At 47.5% G+C, this 18845-nt stretch overlaps 1 protein-coding gene across 6 annotated transcripts in view; it reads left to right on the top strand.

The window, feature by feature from the left end:
- Positions 1 to 1534: 1534 nt before the first annotated feature.
- LMF1 (lipase maturation factor 1) overlaps positions 1535 to 18845 on the top strand; it is a 218295-nt gene continuing 200984 nt past the window's right edge. For 5 of the 6 annotated variants that reach the window (XR_005103683.1, XR_005103682.1, XM_037383668.1 and 2 more), the window contains exons 1-2: positions 1535 to 1712; positions 11959 to 12268. Coding sequence is in view for 4 of the 6 variants with exons in the window: in XM_037383668.1 (XP_037239565.1) it covers positions 1535 to 1712; positions 11959 to 12268 (488 nt within the window). In the remaining 2 variants the exon portion in view is untranslated. Of the gene's footprint in view, positions 1713 to 11958; positions 12269 to 18845 lie in introns of those variants that run through there. The other variant, XM_037383670.1, reaches the window with a different exon arrangement.

The following is an 18845-nucleotide window of genomic DNA, read 5'->3' as shown; positions in this document are numbered from 1 at the left end:
CTTGCTCTTAAATACCTCGTTTGCGTTACTTGCTTGGGTTTTACATTGTTTTCGTTTCTGATACCTTGCTTTGAAAAGAAGGAATGCAAGGGAAAGTTGCAACATGAAAATAAAAGCTGACAGTAAATGGGTAAGCGAGCAGAAAACCCACCACAGATGAGTCCACACAGAGCTGTGTCCCAGCAGGAACTCAGAGCAGAGAGGAGCTCATTTGATGCTCTAATCTGCTGCTTTATCACACATTTTGCTTTACAGCTTGAACCATCTTCCAGTAAAGCTGAAGGAAATGCTCCCATTGCCTTTTATGGAGTTGGATCAGTCCTTTAGAGTAACAGCATTTTTTCTGTCATTTGATGGCTTTAATTTAACTTAAAACTTTGCAGCTCGTATTGTTGAAAGGTGCTACTAACACATGACGTCGGCCGAGCTCGGGTCGGCTGAGTTTGGTGTTGGTTCTGCCACCGTCCCAGCCTGGGCGTCGGGCAGATCTCAGAGCGACCTTCAGTGACGAAAACCAACCCGGTTCCGCGTTCCCTTCCCAGCTCCAATTATTCCTTTTTTTTTGGTTTGTTTGCTAATTCTTCAGCCTAACCCCTCCGTTTTCCCTCAGTAATTTCCTCAACTATCCAGTTTGTTTTACAGATATTTCCATTTCATGTGGAATTGACTATAAAAATTTCATAAAGACCCCACAAAAGAAACCATTCGCTTACATCTATTTAACTTTATCTAGCCAAACCTCGGGGCTAATTCGAAGGGATAGCGAAACTGCAGTATACCAGAGGCTTTTAACAAATAGCTTATTTTTCTTTCCCTAGATAATGCACCATTATGTAGGGTTTTTTTCCAAGGAGAACAATGCGAGTAGCAGTGATGGGAAACTGGAAAACAAAAGAGGCATTTAGAAGGGAGCGCTTTGCAGTCATAAAAGCGTTGAATAATGTTACACCTGATAACAGATACTTTCTCAGAGAGCGCAGAACGCTTTAGCAAGGTGCTGTTTACTTAAGCAGGATATACGGCGCACGTCTAAACTCTTCGGTGGCCGCCGAGCCCGCTTTATTGAGGTGGTTTTTCAAAAAACCAGTGTTTATGGACTCAATGTGGAGCCAGTCGTGGGATGGCTAGTCTGCGTGAAGCAGAAATCATGGCAACACCAGAAGCAGCAAATGGTGGGAGTCTGAGGAATTTAAGCTAAAGTTTTCCCTGAGGGATGGAGTGCTGTGGGGGCTGCAGCCAGGCCGCAGGAACCCTCCTGGGGCGGGAGAGGGGCGCAGGGCTCCGCAGCCAACTCCTTCCGTTTGCTTTTTAATCGATTTTTATTTAAATTCCGCCTCTTCTCGCCGTTTTTCAAGGGTCGCACGTTAGGCCCGAGGCCTGCAAACGCCATTCCTCCACAGCCCGCGCGCCCCGGCCCCCCCGGCGGCCGCCGCTGGCCCCTCAGCGCGGCCGGCACCCACCCGCCCTGCCGGGCCGGGCCGGGGCAGCCGCGGGGGGCGGGCCGGCCGCACGCATGCTCGCTGCGGGACCCGACATGGCGGCGCCCAGCGCGGCGCTGAGGCAGAGGCGGGCGGCGGCGGGCGGCGGCGCCCCCGAGACCCCGGAGCGGGCTGTGGCGAGGCCGGCGGGCAGCGGGGCCGGGCTGCCGCCGCCGCCGGGTACCTTCTGGCTGACCCGCATCGTGCTGCTGAGATCCATAGCCCTGCTTTACTGTGAGTCTCCGGGCGCTGCCCCGCACCTCTTTGCGCTGCCCGGGGAGCGGGGGGGCCCGGCCCGGCGGAGCCCCGGGCTGCTGGGGGCCATCGGGGGCCGCCGGGCTCGTCCCCACGCAGAGCCCTGAGAAGCCCAGGGGCTGCCCCATCCCTCACGGCCTCACGCTGCCCATCCTCAGGACCCCAGGCGGGACCCCTGCCGCGGGGAAGGGGGGACCCCCGGCGCTCGCCCTCCGGGGGGGTGCGTGGCGGTGGTGCGAGGCCCCGCCGTGGGGGGACAGGGGGCCCGTGGCCGCCTCAGCTGCTCGGCGGTGGGTTTGTGTTTGGGGGCTGGTGGGCCGCAGGGTGCCGGGCCCCATCCTGCAGGGGCGCAGCAGTTGCGCGGAGGAGCCCTGGCACCTTTTCCCAAAGTGCCGCATAACTTGGGTGTTGGGGTACGTGTTTGCGGATGCAGAGCTCGAGGGGACAGCTGGGATGTGAAATGGGAAGAGCCTCGTGTTTCCAGCTCTCTCTGTGCTGGTGGGACGGGGACCCTGTGGCTGATGGATTTGGGGGTGGTGGTGGTGGAGCTTCCACGGTGGTGGAGCTGGATGGGGAGTTTGCTCCCACCAGGAGGCTGGTGCCTGTCGGCAGGGCTGGCCAGCCTTTTTCATCCAAGTAGACTGAGCTAACTGTGCCCCAGAGGAGCTCACTGTCTTACGCAGAAGCAGGTCTTCAGCTTCACCTGGGAGATGACATCCTTGTGTGCCAACACTACCAGTTGGGCCCTAGAATCGCCATGACCTTAAGACGGGTGATGGGGAAACTAGTTCCCAACCTTGGCTGTGCTCGTTTGGTTCCCGCTTTGGCAAGTGCCACTGCGAGCCGTGCTCGGAGCCCACTGGTGCTCCACTTCAAAAATATTCACAGTGAAACCTAAACTGACATGTAACACGCTATGTTACAAATTCTAAACTTGCCCCAGATTTGTCCACAAAATCGTTAGAATTTGTAGGCTGCCAGCCTGCTTAGATTATTTTGCATCAAAACCATGCAGAAGCTGTAGTTTTGTATGTGTTTGACACGTGCTCTGTTTCTAGTTTGGTTTCAGCTCTCGGTGAAATGCGGGGTTATGACTCTTTCAGTCAAAATGAAAGCGATTCTGATATTCCCCCGTGTGTAAATCCAGACTGCTGAGTTTCCCGTAGCTCGGTTTGCAGTTTCCTTATGAAAAACTGATTAGCGTTCTCTGCTGTGTGTTCGGTGGAGGCCGCTGCTTTCTGATCGTGGATTTGGGGTTATAAATATGCCATGTCTGGGACCAAATGCTGTTCTGTAGGGTGGTAGTGTGTTCCATGGGAAGGGAGCAGGCAGTGTCTGGAGGGTTAGGAGTTGGGAAGGGGGTGATGAGGCAGAGGAGGGCAAAGAGTGAGTCCAGCATATAATGTATGGGACCTTCAGGTGAGTGGGAGATCTGATTGGAGATGATGAGAGCAGTAGGAGGTGAGGAGCAAGTGTCTGATTGGGGTCAGGTGAGTTACAGCATGGACATGATTGAAACCTACAGGCTGCAGGGAGAAAGGGAGAATGAGGATGCATAAGCCAGAGGATGAAGCTGAGATTGCAGGTTGGTGAGTGAAAGCAGGATGACAGAAAAGAGGGAGAACTGGACTCTGCACCCTTCCAGATAGGAGAGTGGAATGAGAATACATGGATGTGACAGAAGCGGGGAGAAGACCTTGAAAAGCTGCTGCAGTCCAGAGTGAGGAAACCTTTTTGAGAGAGGCAGCCTCAGAGGAAGGCTTTTGGGTACCAGAGCTGGAAGGAACAGGGTAGGAGGATGGTTCTGTCCTTTGTAATGGAAGAGGTGCAAGAGAGGAAAAGTTTACCTGCTCGTTGTGCACCTTCTGCTTGGTTGCAGTCAGGTGACAGTGATTTCTGCCCTTGAGTAACAGCCAAACAACCCAAAGCCAGAAACCTGGGCCAGGTTTGAGACAGGTCAAATTCCAGCTTCGGGCTACCACTTGCAGCGGTGTCAGGGCTCCAGTTCTGATCTGAGCTCAGGGGAGATGCTGTGCAGGCTGCAGCCCAAGCATTTGTGGGGTGGAAACTGATTGGTGTGTCTGAGATGGAGAGGTTGTGAACAGGCAGATTCCCCTGTCAAAGGCTGCAAAACCATGACACGGCTGTTGGGATGGGATGCTCTTGAAGGAAGGTGGTTGCCTTTTGATCTATTCTGAGAGTCTGGGTTCAGAAACAGCAGAGAACAGTTTAAAGCCTATGTGCCAAGCTGCTCTTCCAAGCTCTTTTCTGAAGATGGAACCATTTACTCTGACAGATTATTTTTTTCCCAGACACGGCGATTCTGCACACGCCGAGTCTCAGACTTGCTGAGGAAATGGTTGATGCAGTTGTGACAGATTGACATTCTTCAGTTGTGGGATGTTTTTCCCTCTTCTTTCATTTCACCCTTTTAAATGTAACCCTTTCATTCCTGCCATATTAAGCAACAGATCCTTTGCGGGGGGATCTTGTGTGAAAGTATCAGGGAAGCAGTCACACCCTGGTGATTGTAGCTCCTGCCTGTTAGTGCAGCTGTGTGAGCTGAGAGCTTGTTCTCCCTCCTGGGTGGAAAGGGAGGGGTGGGAGAGTAACGGACCCTATGGATGGGGTGGAGAGAAGCATGGGTTTAGGGTGTACAGTGATGCTGAGGTGGGGGGCAGAATCACTAAGCATGATCTGGGGCCCTGTCACCTCCTTCCTGCCCCCTGCTCCACTTGAGTGACTGTTTCATTGCCTGAGGTGAGCTGGGGAGATGCTTTCCCTTTGGATCTTCTCGGGCAGAAGGACAACAGGCAGAGCAAGGCAGGTGTGAAGTGTCCTGTGTGCCCTGCCTTCCCCCCCACCCCCTTTGGTTGTAACAGCTCTCCTGTTCTGTTTTTTGAAGGGGGTTTCCAGAAGCAGCCAGAGCCTGGGAAGTCCCTGGCAAAGCAGCTGTTGTCTGAGAGGCAGGTTAGAGATGCGAAGGTGGGAAAGGGTGGGATGATTTGTGGAGGTCAGTGACCAAACCCACCAGCTGCTGGCAGGAATGGGAGGGAAGGGGAAAGTGCCAACTGAAAATACTCAGTGAGGTTTGCTCTTTGCAGCAGGGCTGTGCCAGTGGGGCCCTCCCAGCTGAGCACTCAGGTAAATGAAACACCTGTCTGCGCAATTTGGGTTTTAATAGTAGCTAGCACTGTGCACTTGTAGATTCTGTGACGCCTATGTTCTTATAAGCGACAGCCCTCAGAGATATTTTTGGATCTGGGACCTCATTCTCTGCTTGACCAAGTAAGTGTGAGCAGACCAAGTGGTAAAACCCTTCTAGAGGAGGGTAGTGTGAAGTAACACAGGATCCAACCCTGAACACTGAGGAAGGGAACACTCGTGCAGGTCTTATTCTGTGCTCTGCTGCCCACACCCCTCTCTCTGTTTCTGTGGAGGCATTATCATAAGCTACTGGTGTGCCACTTGAAGAGACTTGTCTCACAGGCTTCCACCATTTCAGCCTGTACCTCAGTGGCTCCCTGCAGTCTCTAACACAATAATTCAAGGGGCAGGAAGGTTTGGAGAACTGCAGTTTTGAGATATGAAGGTTTTCAGTCCTGGTCTGGCGCTGTGTATTTGTTCTTTATGGCAGGGATTAACATTTTGTCAACGCAGAAGGTCTTGTTGGAAGCGGTGTTACAGGTAGATAGCTGGTCCCAAAGCTCTTGACAGCAAATGTGCTTTATTTGCTCCCTTCACCCTCCTTCTAAATCATAGTTAAGTGTCCTTTTCAGATGATTACTATCATCAGATTCCAGATGTAAAAGTTTAAGTAATTAGATACCACCCTTCCAAATTTCAGCCAGGCTCTGTAGAGTGCTTTGAAATAAAAGCTATTATTTAAATCCAGTTTATCTTCCTTCTCCTTATGTATTGTTTAATAGTAGTAGTATTTTCTTTCCCAGAGCTAGAGCTACGGGAGGTTCATGCTACTTCTTCCTAATTCTGAAATCTAAAGCCTTCTTGGGGGGGGGGGGGTTGGCTTCCTGTAGGTTCCTGCCTCTCCCTGGTGTCCTTCCTCCTCTCTTTCTCTCTGCCATCTCCCCTGCTTTCCCCTTTCTTTTTCCTCAGTTACATTAGAAGGCTCCTGGTAGCTTTCAGCTTGCCTAGTCAGGATTATAGTACATCTTCTGATGCTTTTTCTGCACTGAAAGGTTTTATTTCAGCGCAGTGCTTGTTAGCAAGGCTGTACAGCAACAGCAGTACTTTAGCACTGTGTCCTCTTAGTAAGCTACGTGCCCTCCGGTTAACTCTGCACGAAAGAGCCATGTGAGACAGAACTGCGTTTGGTCCCGAACAAAGCACTTTCACTGTGGGAAGATAAGTTCATAGCAAGCAGTGATAGTTTAAGGGAAATGGTAAAAGAACCGAGGAGGAATCTTATCTCCCAGTTTGCTGCATGTCCAGAGCAGAGGGATCTCAGGTCATCCTCCAGCTGCAGGCTGAACTGCCCACTGGTGTGCTTTTGAACAACCTGGGTCCTACAGGGAAGCTTTTCAGCAGTGCCACAGCCCAGCCTTTCTATTTGCTTTCATGTTATTTCAAACAAAGAGGCAATGGGGAGATAAGCACTTAAAAAGCCCCCAAAGCAACAACCCTAAAGTCTTGAGCTTTGCTGTGGATGGCAGTAAAACAAAAAAGTGGTAAGAACAGACTGCTTTGTTGTGTGTTTATTTGTGGCTGTAAGGTTGCACGATGAAAAGGGGGTGCTTGGTTTCACCTTGGCTCTTTGCTCAGTGCTATGGTGTTGTTTCTTCTGTGTTGCAAAACTTTGCAGGGGAATTTATCAATTGAAAACTTAGTTGATTCATTTCTCTGATAATAATGAAAATACCATGAATATTCTCCCCCTTCTTCTTTTCAGTAGTACAGCCTCAGCTTGCCAGCATCCAACATAGGGCCTTTTTGAACGCCGTGTTGGGTCAAAGGTGCACTTGATATATAGCTCCAGGCAGAATTTTTGTGTGTGTGCAAAATGTAGTTTGGTTTTCATGCAAAGCTCTTTGCTCTTGGTTCATTTCTTCTTGTGGTTTGGGCTTTAAGTAAAAGTTAAGACTTCTTTTAATGGGGGGAGAGAGAAAGCCATATGACCGGAAAGTTTTGGATTTCACGTCTTTAAATCTTTACAGAGCATGAAGAATGGGATTCTCTCATTCTCCTACCATGACAGGCTGAGCCTGGACCAAGGGAAAGGAACTGGGGTGACAGGGCAATATGGATAGACCAAATAATTTCAGATGGGTGACTCTTGTGTTGCACGCTTGGGTTGTGTTTATTGGTAGCATGTGGGTTTGAACAAGGAACGCGTTCAGTTTGGGAGGAGAGAGGCGGCTGGGAGGGGAAGAAGGTGGAGGGGGGGGAAGTTAATGGAAAAGTACAGTAAAGCACCTTCTGAGGTGAGAATAAGTAGTGAAGGTCTATTAGCAGTTGATGACAATTTACATGTCTTACTTATGTAAAGATCAGCTCGCAGCAGGTAGAGGAGCATGCTCCCATGTGAGCTGTCAAAGGCTCCGTCTGCCTCCTGAGTGGGAGGGAGCACCAGAGTCACAGGAGGCTCAGTTTTTTCAATCCACAAAGGAGCAAATAGTCTGAAGAATGGCAGAGTGCTTCAGGTGGAGCAGGGGAGACTGGCAGGGGCTGAAAACACCCAAATTCAAGAAGAACTTCAAAAAAGTCCAGGCAGTCGCAGGGGTGACGGACAGAGTGATGGGGTTTTATGCTGGGTCTGGAGACTTGGAGGTGTGCAGAGCTGTGCAGGGAGCTGCAGGGCATGTCCCAGGGTTAGGAGCCCAGCTGTGGCCTCACATCATTCCATCTGCAATGCTGGAAAGGATAGCTGCAGGCAAACATCGGCTTCTGCGTCCTGCTCAGCAAAGCATATTCTGAACTCTGAAAAAGTGCCTTTCTCAGTTATGTTCTCATTTGGTAAGTTGGTACCAGAAAGTGAGAGTCACTCTGTGGGGTCTGGCCTGCTTAAGGGGGCTGGAAGGAGAGGGTGACTCCGGATCAGGCCCTGCATCATCTCACTCCATCCTGGGGGAATCTGCTGTGGACTCCTCAGTGCAGTGCGTGCCTGAGCTGGAGGTAACTCAGGAGCTGGTGGGGGCAAGTTGCTTGGTGCGCAGGAATGCAAGTGTTTGCTGTTCTTGGTGGAAAAATAAATCCTGAACTGACAGGAGATGCTGATGAATGCATTGCCCAAAGTTTGCAAATCCCAGAGTCAGGTTTGCTGAGGAGGAAGGCAACTTCTGAGCAGGATGTAGAGTCGTGCAGCTCAGTTGATGGCAGAGACGCTGCCCACTTGCCTGGCTAACAGCAGTGCCCAGTGGCTGCCCACTCAGACTCTCTTTTGCCATTTCAGCATCCCTGTGGGTAGGACCCTTCTCTCTTTTCTGCCAGAGATAGGAGCATCTCTGGGCTGGCATGAGCCTTGCAGACACCCAAGGGCACAGCTTTACAGAAGCATTTGGAGAGGCTAAGGCAGATGCAGTGCCGTTGCTTGGGCAGACTCCATCCCTGCCTTGGGCCCCGTGGCATGGTTGAATGAAGCATGCTGTGTAGGTTGGCTCCCCCCAGCATAGGCTGACTTACTAACTGGTTCATGTAATGGAACTGCTTTGCCACTATCTTGCCAGGAGGAAGGTACAGGACAAACAAGAGGAGCTGTTAACCTTGCCCCATGCTCTGGCAGTGCAGCGAGCATGCCAGCCAGTGCCCGAGGTGGAAGCAAACTTGTTTGACCATGTTTACCTGGAGGGAGTGGGAAGATGTAGAGTGGAAAAACCCCAAATACAAGGCCAAAGGGAGCCAGGTTTCAGAATAGGGGTTAAGGAAGAAGAAGAAAAACACAGGCTTTGGGGGGCAAAAACGTCTCCCCCCATCAAACTAAGCAAAGGTCAAAGGGAAGGTTCGTGGAGGAGGGAGCAGGGTCTGTGTTACAGTCAATTTAAGGATACCGTTTCTTGAGAGGGGTTCAGGGAGAGGAAGCAATGACAAGCTGATAAATAACTTCCCTTTTTTTCCCCTGGATCTGTGCATCTCCTGTGTTGCTGAAATCCTTTGCAGAATCTGTCTTTAGTTGCTGGTAACACAGGAACTGCTGCCTACAGGGTGAAGCTTCCTGAAGGCTTAGCTGGTGCCTTGGGAGGGTAGATCTGGATGATTTGGTGGGGGGGGCCTGAGAAGTGGGTGCTGCCTTAGGGATGTGCCCTTCAAAGGTGCTCCAAAAGATGCTGGAGGTGAGTGGAGAGGGAGCATGGCGTGGTGGAGACGGCAGCTCAGCTTGGGCAGTGTCCAGGAGGGGGAGCTGGGTCCAGGATGGAGCAGCACATCTCGGGAAGGCTGCCCAGTGTGAGCGAGCGATCACCAGCGCTTGGACTGGCCCCCATGGCCTGAGAGGGTGCTGGATCCAAACCTAGGTGAAACGGTCAGGATTTCTTTGGGTTAGATGAGTTCTTCATAAAGCAGGGCTGTTGCCGGTGGGATTTAGTTGTGAAATGGTAATGGGTGAAATATCAGCAGTGCAGCGTCTTGTGAGAGATTGATGTTCCGGGAGAAAACCACTTTGGAGCCCAAACTGGGAAATCTTTAGATGTTCAGTTCATGCCAGCCTATAATGCAGTCCTTGCTGCTTTCAGACTTAAAAAGGCTGTGCAGTATTTTGTACATACAATGTGTACTTTTCTGCAATTGCTATAGTTTGTTTCTCCTAATTTACCCTTTCCTTGTTTATCTTGCATACTGTGCAGGGGTCTAATTTAGATTTTTTTAGAAAAAAAAAACCTGCTTAGCAGTTACGGGTTGGGGCAGCAATTTCTATAGCATTTAGAGGTGAATTTGATTAGCACTTTTGGAAAACTGTGCAGCAAATTGCAGTGCTAATCAAGGGAAATCAAGCCATGGAGTTTTAAGGCAGAGTTGCTTTTTGTTTTTTGGGTTTTTTTAAACCAAAAATGAAGATATTAAGTTGTCTGAGGCTCCCAAGCATTATATTTCTGCCAGTTTCACGTGTCAGGCTTTCTGATTACACAGTTGTGCTGATCCGAGCGTTGGTAGAAAAATATGACTACTCTAAAATATAAAACACTTAATTTGCGGTCCAAAACTGATTCTTTAGTGTTGTGATCAGTTTTTCTCTTGTCCCCTCCCTCCCCCATCCATAACTGAGTAAATATTCTGCATGTCTTTTATTAGTTTGTAAAATCCTTCGCTGTACAAAAGACAAATGGGAAGAGATGCAGCCAATTAAACCCCCAACTTTATTGTGTTAGTGCTGTGATTCAGGGTCTGTTGAAATCAATGGGAACCCCTCCCAGTGACCTCCGATTCGCGTTGGATTGTGAGGTTTAGTGGTTTTTCAAATAAGAGCAAAATACACAGCGTGTGCAAAGAGATGGAGTAAGTGTTAAGTGGATTAACTGAAATCCACTGGAGACCTTTGTATGTGTCTGGGGGGAATGGGACATTTATTTCTATTCCCTGGGGCTGCAGACATTTGATTGCTAGTCAAACTTCAAAGAAATGGGAATCCGGGCCTGAACTGGGGTATAGTTTCACACAGACTTTCCACCAGCATTCCCAGTGAGAGACACCAACCAGATGAACACCAGAATTCTTGTTTGCAGAATGACAGTATTCAGATAAGGAAGGAAACAGATTTGATCATTAACCAGGGAGGACTGGGGGGAAACAAACTGGCCTTTTGCAAGACCTCTGGTGTTGCTGTGTGTGACGTGGCTGGTGTTTGGATAATGTTTGAAAGATGGGTAAGTTAGCTGCTGGGAGCAAAAGGGATGGAGCCTAATCAGGAAATGTTGGCCTTCATAATTTTTTTTTTTCTGAGAAAAGGAGATTACTGCAGTTACAAACTGCAAACTGGTAACTGGAGGAGATTCCTAAAATATGAGATAATCCCTAGAAACTGACCAACTTTCTCTGTAGAACATCAAATTCTAGGTCTGTAATCTGTAATTAAATTGCTTATGTGCTGTTAAAAAAAGCATCTGGCTGTTCTAAGATTGTCCAGTGTAAGAGCATAGACACTATAAATGAGAGAGCTATAGTGACATATAAAAAGTAGCAATTTAGAGGACAGGAAAATATTAAGACTTTATATTTCCAACATACCAGGATGTGAGAGGATCCAGAAGGCCAACTCATAGCATAACTGCTGTCTTTTGCAGTTGCAGTGGATAACAGTTAACCATCACGCTGCCAAAAGAATTCAGGTGTCCTTTGAATGCCTCTTTAATAGTGTGTGAGTTAGCTGTCTTGTTATCAATATTTTGAAATATTAAGTGTTTTCAATATATGGATAAACTTCCAGTGCTTGATAGACGCACAGATAGTGTTTATGTGAAAATGAAGCCAAAGCGTAACCTTGCAGGCACAGTTTGCTGTCAGTCTGTGTGGGTTATTTATACTGGGAGCAGCAGACATTGTAAATCACCATCAATAACAAAATCCATGCTGGAGCTGTAGTCTATTGACACTGCAAAATGTTTTGTGAAACTGAAATACCAAGGGTCAGAAAGTACAACTGTGTCTTTGCTGCTGCAGAGCTGAAGGCAGTTGTATGTGCTCTTCTGGCTGCTTCAGCCATGCTCCACGGTATCTGTGCGGGAGCTGAGGGCTTCCCGGTGTCCCCTTTCCAAATGCTTTTTGTAGAAAGGATATTCTGTCCGAAAGCCTTGAAATTAATGTGTTACTTTCCCTCGTGCTCCGCAGTGCAATTAAGCTGTTTTCCTCATCTGCATTAGGAGATGAATAGCTGATGTGACTAACCTAGGGTCACGCAGAGTCTGGCAGAGCTGGGCTGCGCCTTCTGTTTCAGCATTGGGTCAGGGCTCTCTGTTACAGGGAGCTTTTCCCAGAAGTGCATTGTTGAGTGTGCCTGAAGCAAGTGGCATGTCCCTTACAGCTGTTGAGGAGAAAATTATCTTAAAACAGACTCTGTGCCATTTCCTGGTGTGAAGGCAGAGACCGTATTTATAGAATTCCTCTGCCTTCTGCATCATGGTTAATAGAAATGACTGTGTTGTATTTTAATGAAGATGAGGGCTTGTGAATAAATTCCTTTCTGAGGCATGAATATACTTCTGTAACTCTGAACTCAAAATACGTAACTTCTGCCTGGATGATTTCTAATACTGTTTCCCCTCTCCTTGTTTTCCTCTAGTTGTGGCATTCCTGGTGGCGTATCATCAAAACAAGCAGCTAATAGGGGAGAAGGGGCTGCTCCCTTCTAAACTGTACCTGCAGAATGTCAAAAAGTATTTCAAAGGGAAGATAAACCTGGATGCTCTGAGCTATGCGCCAACAATCATCTGGTTTCTGGATTGGTCAGACATGGACAGCACCTTGGACTACCTCTCCCTCTTTGGCCTGGCAACTTCAGCCTTTGTATTGATAACTGGATGCGCAAACATGGTCCTCATGTCTGCCCTGTGGGTTCTCTACCTCTCGTTGGTCAATGTTGGACAGATCTGGTAGGTTAACAATCTCCCTATTTTGTTTTTCTCTGTAATCTCTTGCTGTTCATTGTACACATTGACTTTCTGTCACCATTTGAGGTTGGTACTCTGGTAAGGAACGATGTAAGAATGTGAGAAGGAAAGCATTTGGCAGAAATGAAGTATGGGCATGCCCCAGCTCTCTCTTTTACCTGGTATATCTGCCCTGATTTCTTTTGTCCTCTCTGAGAGGCAAATTGGCTGCATAACATGCCATGCTACACACGGTCCCTGCTGTGGAGTACTTTCCCTCATGGCTGTCGCAAGGGAATCCCCCTAATAATTACCTTTGAGATAGTTTCTCAATTTTCAGTTCTATCCAGAAGAGAGCTGAAACACTCAAGATAAGTACATGAAACCGGTGGGGAAAAAATAAAGGAAAAGTAGCGACTGCATATTGCCTTGCTGCAGGGAAAAGCTGTGATGCAAAAGGAAAGGCTTTAGGTGGTCCTCACACGTGTTAGGGCCCCAAACACATTGGCTAAAAGAGGATGGGCCCTTAGAACCCCAAATTTCATTAGTTCACCTCTTCAAGTACCTCTCTTCCCTGTAGCTGAGATGGTGTGGTAACTTTGGGGAGGTAAAAGGCTATACCATGAAGAGGTGCCCAAGCTATGAACATGATAAGCTGTGTCACTGGGATGTTCTTCCCAAATCTTCTGGCTCTACGACACATGACAAGGACAGCTTCCCCATAGATGGGCTCAGTGAATTTAATTTTAAGGATTTGCATGCACTTGGGCAGACTTGCATCTTGTCCAGTCCCATTCATTCCTATCCTACTCCAGATGGTATGTAAGTGGGTGAAGGATAACAGCTTTAGTTTTCTGAAAAGCTCTATTCTCTGAGTTCTTAACTCAGCATGAACTTAAGGCTATGAAACAAAGCCACAAAATTTTAAAAATAACTTGGTGGATAGTTTTCCATTGCCAGTTCCCAAGTTATTCCAAAATCGCTCATCTATTTTTCTAGATGTTTTATGTTACAGGGCAAGAATTCAAGCATAGTCCTGCTCTCACTTCCAGAGATACAGGAGCTTGTGTCATTGTAGCAGCAAAATCTGGATGTGTTCCTGGACTTCCTTCTGTTTGTGTTTCTCTTTGGGGCAGGGGGTGGGTGGGATGGAACCCTAACAACCTCCCCCTCAAGCTCCGGAGGTTTTGTAGCTGGAAGCTGGACCTGCAGTGACTCTTGGGGCTGAAGGTTTGATCTGGCTTGCTCCTGGAGTAGTGTACCAAGACATTAGCATGGCAGACTGTCTTCGTTAGTGCCCAGGGGGCACTCTGGAGTGCTCAGTGTGCTGGTGCTATAGTGGTACTACAATGTTGTTACAGTTTTGATTTTAAAGAGGGCTAGCTGGAAATGTGTTCTCTGTGTCATGTTCTGTGCTGGTCCTCTGCTCTCAGTTGCTTTTCCTGGTACGGACAGACTGAAGGCAGAGGTGTGATGTCTTCTCTGCTGGTGCTGGAGGGGTGACGGTCTGCAGAACTCTTGAGGTTTTGCCAGAAGAAATCCGGTTGTGCCCGTTGAGCTCTGAGTGGCTGTTCTGTCATCTTTCAAGTCTTCAAGGGAGAAGCAAAGGGTCAGGTAGAGGGAGGGGAGCCTTCTTCCACGGCTGCACCGAGCCACCACCAGTGTCCAGCAGACCATGTCCAAACGCCTCTTCCTGAGCAGGGTTAGAAGCTCACGGCCAAGTGTTGGGTCTCTTTGCAGCTCTGAAGGCAATGAGCTGGCCAGCAGGAATGCAAGCAGAGCCCAGAGTTTGCCTTTTGTGGATGCTGTGGTTGAAAGGAATTGACTCTTGATATTTGAGATAAGGCTGTGTTTTTTCCTACTCTGCTAGTAGTTTAAAATTTACTCTGGCACAGACAGGTGACTCCTGGTACACAGCAATAACACACCAAAGGAATGGGTCAGGTTCTTCTGCAGAAGGGGTAAGAGAAAAGAGGGGGGGATAGGAGGCGTTGCCTCAACTTCATTTCTCCTCCATTGTGGCATCAAATATATTAAACAGGAAATTAGGTCCTTCTTGTAAAGGGGTGGGGGAAGAGAATCAAAGCAACCCAGCAGTACAGTTCATTCAGCTGTGGCTGCATTTTTCATTAGATCCTCTGAAATGGGTCACTGGGTGGTCATACCGTATTATTATTGTGCATACAGTGTGACATTCAATGTGCGTACAGTGTGACACTGCAAGTAAACAGGGAAAAAGCAAGGGAGGGGATTAACTCATTTCTCACCATCCTTCAGGGAATGGTGGTGGTACGAGGGATGAGCTGAGAGTACCAGAAGTCTCATGAATTCTGCTGTTGATGGTGGGTGGATGGGTGGCAGCATTGTCCTTAAAACTAAGGCTGGCTTTAAAGCTCCCTTTACATGCTGGTTTGTAGGTGGGGTTAGATGGTCCGTTAACTTTGTCTTACTCTCAGATTTGGGCAGATTGAGAGGTTTGGATGAGTTCTGATTCTTCTCCAAAGCATCTGTTGAAGACCACAGATGATCTTATAAAGGGGGAAAGGACAGTGTTGTCAGGCATCACTCATCAGAGTTACCAAGATAGCTCAGCAAAAAGGCATCTGAAATGAGGAAGAAATTCCTCCTGTGGCTGCATTGTTTTGTCGTTACTGTACAGCCTTTCTCAAAGCTCCTCTTCAGCCGGCAGGCACAGACTCCTGCGAGCTGGCACGGCTGGGCCGGGCACGGACCCACGGCCTGACCCGATCCAGCAAAATCCTTTGCAGTAGTTGCCTGGGAAGCCAGTTTGAGGAAGATACGGAGTGATAAGGAGGAATAGAGCTCTCTTCTTTAGGCCACTGAGGAACAATTTATTCCTTTTATCGCCTTTTCTTTTTCTATTTTAATTTTAAATGTTTCTATTTGTTTTGGGCTGGAGACTCCAGATAGTGGGTGCTGCTGAAGGAGCGAGTCTTTCAACTGCTGTCCAGCTGGCTAGGGCTCAGAGTCAGAGGAAGCTTTAGAAGAGCAAACTGTCTCCTTTGAAGGGCAGGACATGTCGCCTGCCTGCCCTGGTACTGCCAGCCTCCACCTGTGAGCTAGGGGACACTCCACACTGTGCCTGGGGACAGCTGAGCCTGCTGTGACAGCTCGGCAAGGGACCAGCTGAAGGTCTTTGAGGGTGTTACAACCCTTAAGAAAGCTGCTCCTGGAACAGGCTGATGTGAGCTGTTTGTAATGGATTTTGCGGGATAAGGGATTACTTCGGTAACCTAAAATCCTGAGAACTGGGGCCAGGATGTTGTCCTGGCCCCGAATTCTTGACTTTGCCAGTTCCTCTTGGCTCTGCCAAAGAGCAGGTGAGCTGTCTGAAATAAGATGCACTTTGGTGGTTCTCAGAACTAGGCTAGCTTTCAGAGAAAAACATCTTGATTTTGGTACCTGTGAAATGCGGTGCCAAGGTTGCCTTTGTTGGATTTGAAAGCGGAATGTACCAGGGAGCTTTTGTAATTCTGAGCACTCTGTTCCCAAAAGAGTTGTGGTACTCAGGGTCTGCTCAGACCAAACCTGGACACGTTCTCTTGGTCATGGGGCACGCATATTATTGTGCCACACTTGCATCAAAAGCTCAGTGTGTCTGTCTGAAAATACTGGATTTCCATCCCTCCTCTGCCATTTTGAACTTTTTCTCTTGAAGTAGGAGACTGTCAAGAATCTAAAAATATGCCAGTGCAAAAGAATGTTTAACGTCTCGCCCGTTGGCTGGGTGAACACTTAATCATGACATTAACTTTTAACCTTGATTTTTCTTGTAATTTTTGCAGGCTATGGCTGATTTCAGTGAAATAGTAAAAGGTAGTCCCAACTTGAGTATAATGAAAGCTATTTAATGAAGCTAAAGATGCTTAAAAAGATTTTGTGGGAGTTCCTCATACTTCAGCATCCATTTTGCAGACTGCAAATCCTGCTTGTCTAGGCTCGGTCATTGGAAGAACAGCGCAGCTCCACAGGTCCCACACAAATGGCCTTGCCTTCCTCCCCACTTCCTCCCTTCTGAATATTAATATAATGGATTGTCATGCATTTAAATAAGAATGGGGAAAGCTGCCCCTTTGTTTAAAAGTAAAAATACTTGTTGCAGGTGACCTCATGAAACCTCCATTTGTGGTTTTATTCCCTATGGTTTCTGCTGGGCTGTACGTCTGCAGCAATGGACCATCGGCAGTAGGGGCCCTTTGTTAGGACAAGCTCTCCGGGAGAGGCATTCCGGCAGAAGTTAAATCATTTTTGTACCAGAATAACTAATGCACTTCTAAAGTGAATTTGTAATTCTGGAATAAAATCACTTTTATCCCACAGTAAGGTGTCTCCGGAGAGCTATTACATTTTCTTATATAAACAAACTTTTAAACTACTCTGCCACTGATCTCCTGTTTCTTCTTCTGTTGTTTCCTCACTGAACCACCCCCCCTGGCATTTTCAAATGTCAACTGAAAACTCTTCCTTTCCCTTGGTTATTATGTTGTTTCATTTTACAAAGCATATTGCCCACTGTTAGAGAGTACAGTTTGTAAGGCGCTTGATACAAAAGCTGGAATTGTGGTTTTTTTAAATCCTATTGCCTTTTTTTCTGTCATGGCTAAGATTCTGGTAGAGTTACAGGAGCTCAAGGGAGTAGGTTAAACAAGCCAATAAATAAAATGTTATAGCATGAAGTGGCTACAACGTTCTTTTCAGTGTGTTCTTCCCTTGTGGAAAACGTTGGTGGGGCTACTGCTAACAGGTATTTAGGGTAAAATAAGACTAAGCAGCACACCTTTTTTTCCTGCAAGGCATATGAAACTGAACAGTACTTTACCACCGTACAGCCCCGGGGACTGGGGGCGAGTGCCGTCTGGGCTGTGCTTGTGTGCCCTTCGAAGCCTGTGTGCCCAGGTGGTTTCCAAAAAGTTGGAGATGCTGCAGTGCTTTTCTAGAACACAGAGGGGAGGATGTACTTCTGTCTTTCTGGCCCCAAATGCTTGGTGGTTTTTCATATTTAGCTGATTGAACATTATTAATAGCTTTTAACTTTAGTATTAAGGTCTTATTGGAGGGACAGGTATGCTGCAGGGCCTGAAAGCATGTCTCTGAGGCATTTAATTTGATTGCAATTACATTATTGTCCTCAGAAGATCATTTACAACAGAGAAGGAAGAAAGACTTGTATGTCATGGAGGTTTTGTGCCTTATATGTCTTATTAAAAACTATTTGACCTATGCAGGACTTTAATCACAGTCTTCTGTGTGCTAGTGAATGAACTGGTGACTGGTTCAGGCTGAAGTCCGTTAAATGCTGAAGGGCTGATCAGATGCTCAGGGCTGTGTTTTCACTCTCCAGGAGGGCATTAGTAGCCATTAAATGGACTTCTTCCCTACTTTCTTTCCTTTTATATTCTACAGCTTTGATTTTTCAGTCTAAAGCACTGGGGGTTTTGTCCAGTGTCATCCTATTTGGTAAAGGTTAGAGACAGATCTCTTCTCAGTTTCTTATGCCAGCTTGTAAAACAGCCAGTGTGTGAATTGTGGCTAGATTTGGCAAAACATCATTCCCATTTTCAAGTGTACTGGTTTGTGACCCTCTTATGACGAGGGCACAGCACTTCCAGAGAGAGTCATTTTATGACGAGGAGAGCCCTAGTCTGACGCACAACATACAGATGGAAGAATCACCCTTTGAGCTTCCAGCAGACCAGAGACAGATCAAGGGTGAATTAATGTATCCACACGGGTGCATTTGAGCTAACGCATGTTTTATTAAGTAGCATGGCTAATTCAGTAAGACCTTTTTGACTGCCTCCAAGCAAGCTCTGAAAGACCAGGAGCTGTGCATGTAGGCAATAGGAACTTGTGTGCCTGGGGTTTCATCAGTATGCTTGGTTTGCTTGGGAAGTTCTGAGAGACCTCATGGTGTGGGCAGGAATGGATGTGTTGGGCTTAACTGTGTGACCTTGGCAAGGTCTTTCCGTCAGTCTGTATCTTGCTTTATCTGCCTGTCTGGAAGTGATACAACCTTGTGCTGAGGGATTGTAAGACTTAATTGATATCAGCTTTACAGATATTAAAGTTTGAAGCACAAGCAAAAATTAATGCTGTGCCTGAATCCAGTGTACAATTTTGTGTATTTTAAAAAATAATATCTAGACTTCTAGATGAATTGCATTAACTTGATGCATATGCTAAATTGGAGTCACTTGAAGTTTGCTAGGGGCTTTGCAAATAACCCACTTACTGAGAACCCTTTTTGCAACCTGGCTTTATTTTTCTAGCTCTCCAAAATATCCCAATGACAACAACAACAAGAAAACTTAGAATATCTTATTCCTTTATCTGGCCCTGGCCTTGGCAATAAACCTCAGGAATTTCTTTGTTATTGTGGATTGCAGCCTTGCATCCCTTTTACTCTGAACTGCCCTCCCTCTTTCCCCAGAAAGAAAAGATTATCTCTAGAAACGTAAACCAAAAGTTGAAGGATCTCAGGGGGTCATCCTTCCTGTCGAGGAAGCTGCTTTTTGGCACTTCCTACTTGCATAGAAGAGAGAGAGCATATCGGTTTCAA

This window comes from Falco rusticolus, chromosome 4 (assembly GCF_015220075.1).
Source record: "Falco rusticolus isolate bFalRus1 chromosome 4, bFalRus1.pri, whole genome shotgun sequence".
Classification (NCBI taxonomy): Eukaryota; Metazoa; Chordata; class Aves; order Falconiformes; family Falconidae; genus Falco; species Falco rusticolus.
The sequence above is the reverse complement of the archived record's forward strand: the minus strand, read 5'-3'. Positions and strand labels throughout refer to the sequence as shown.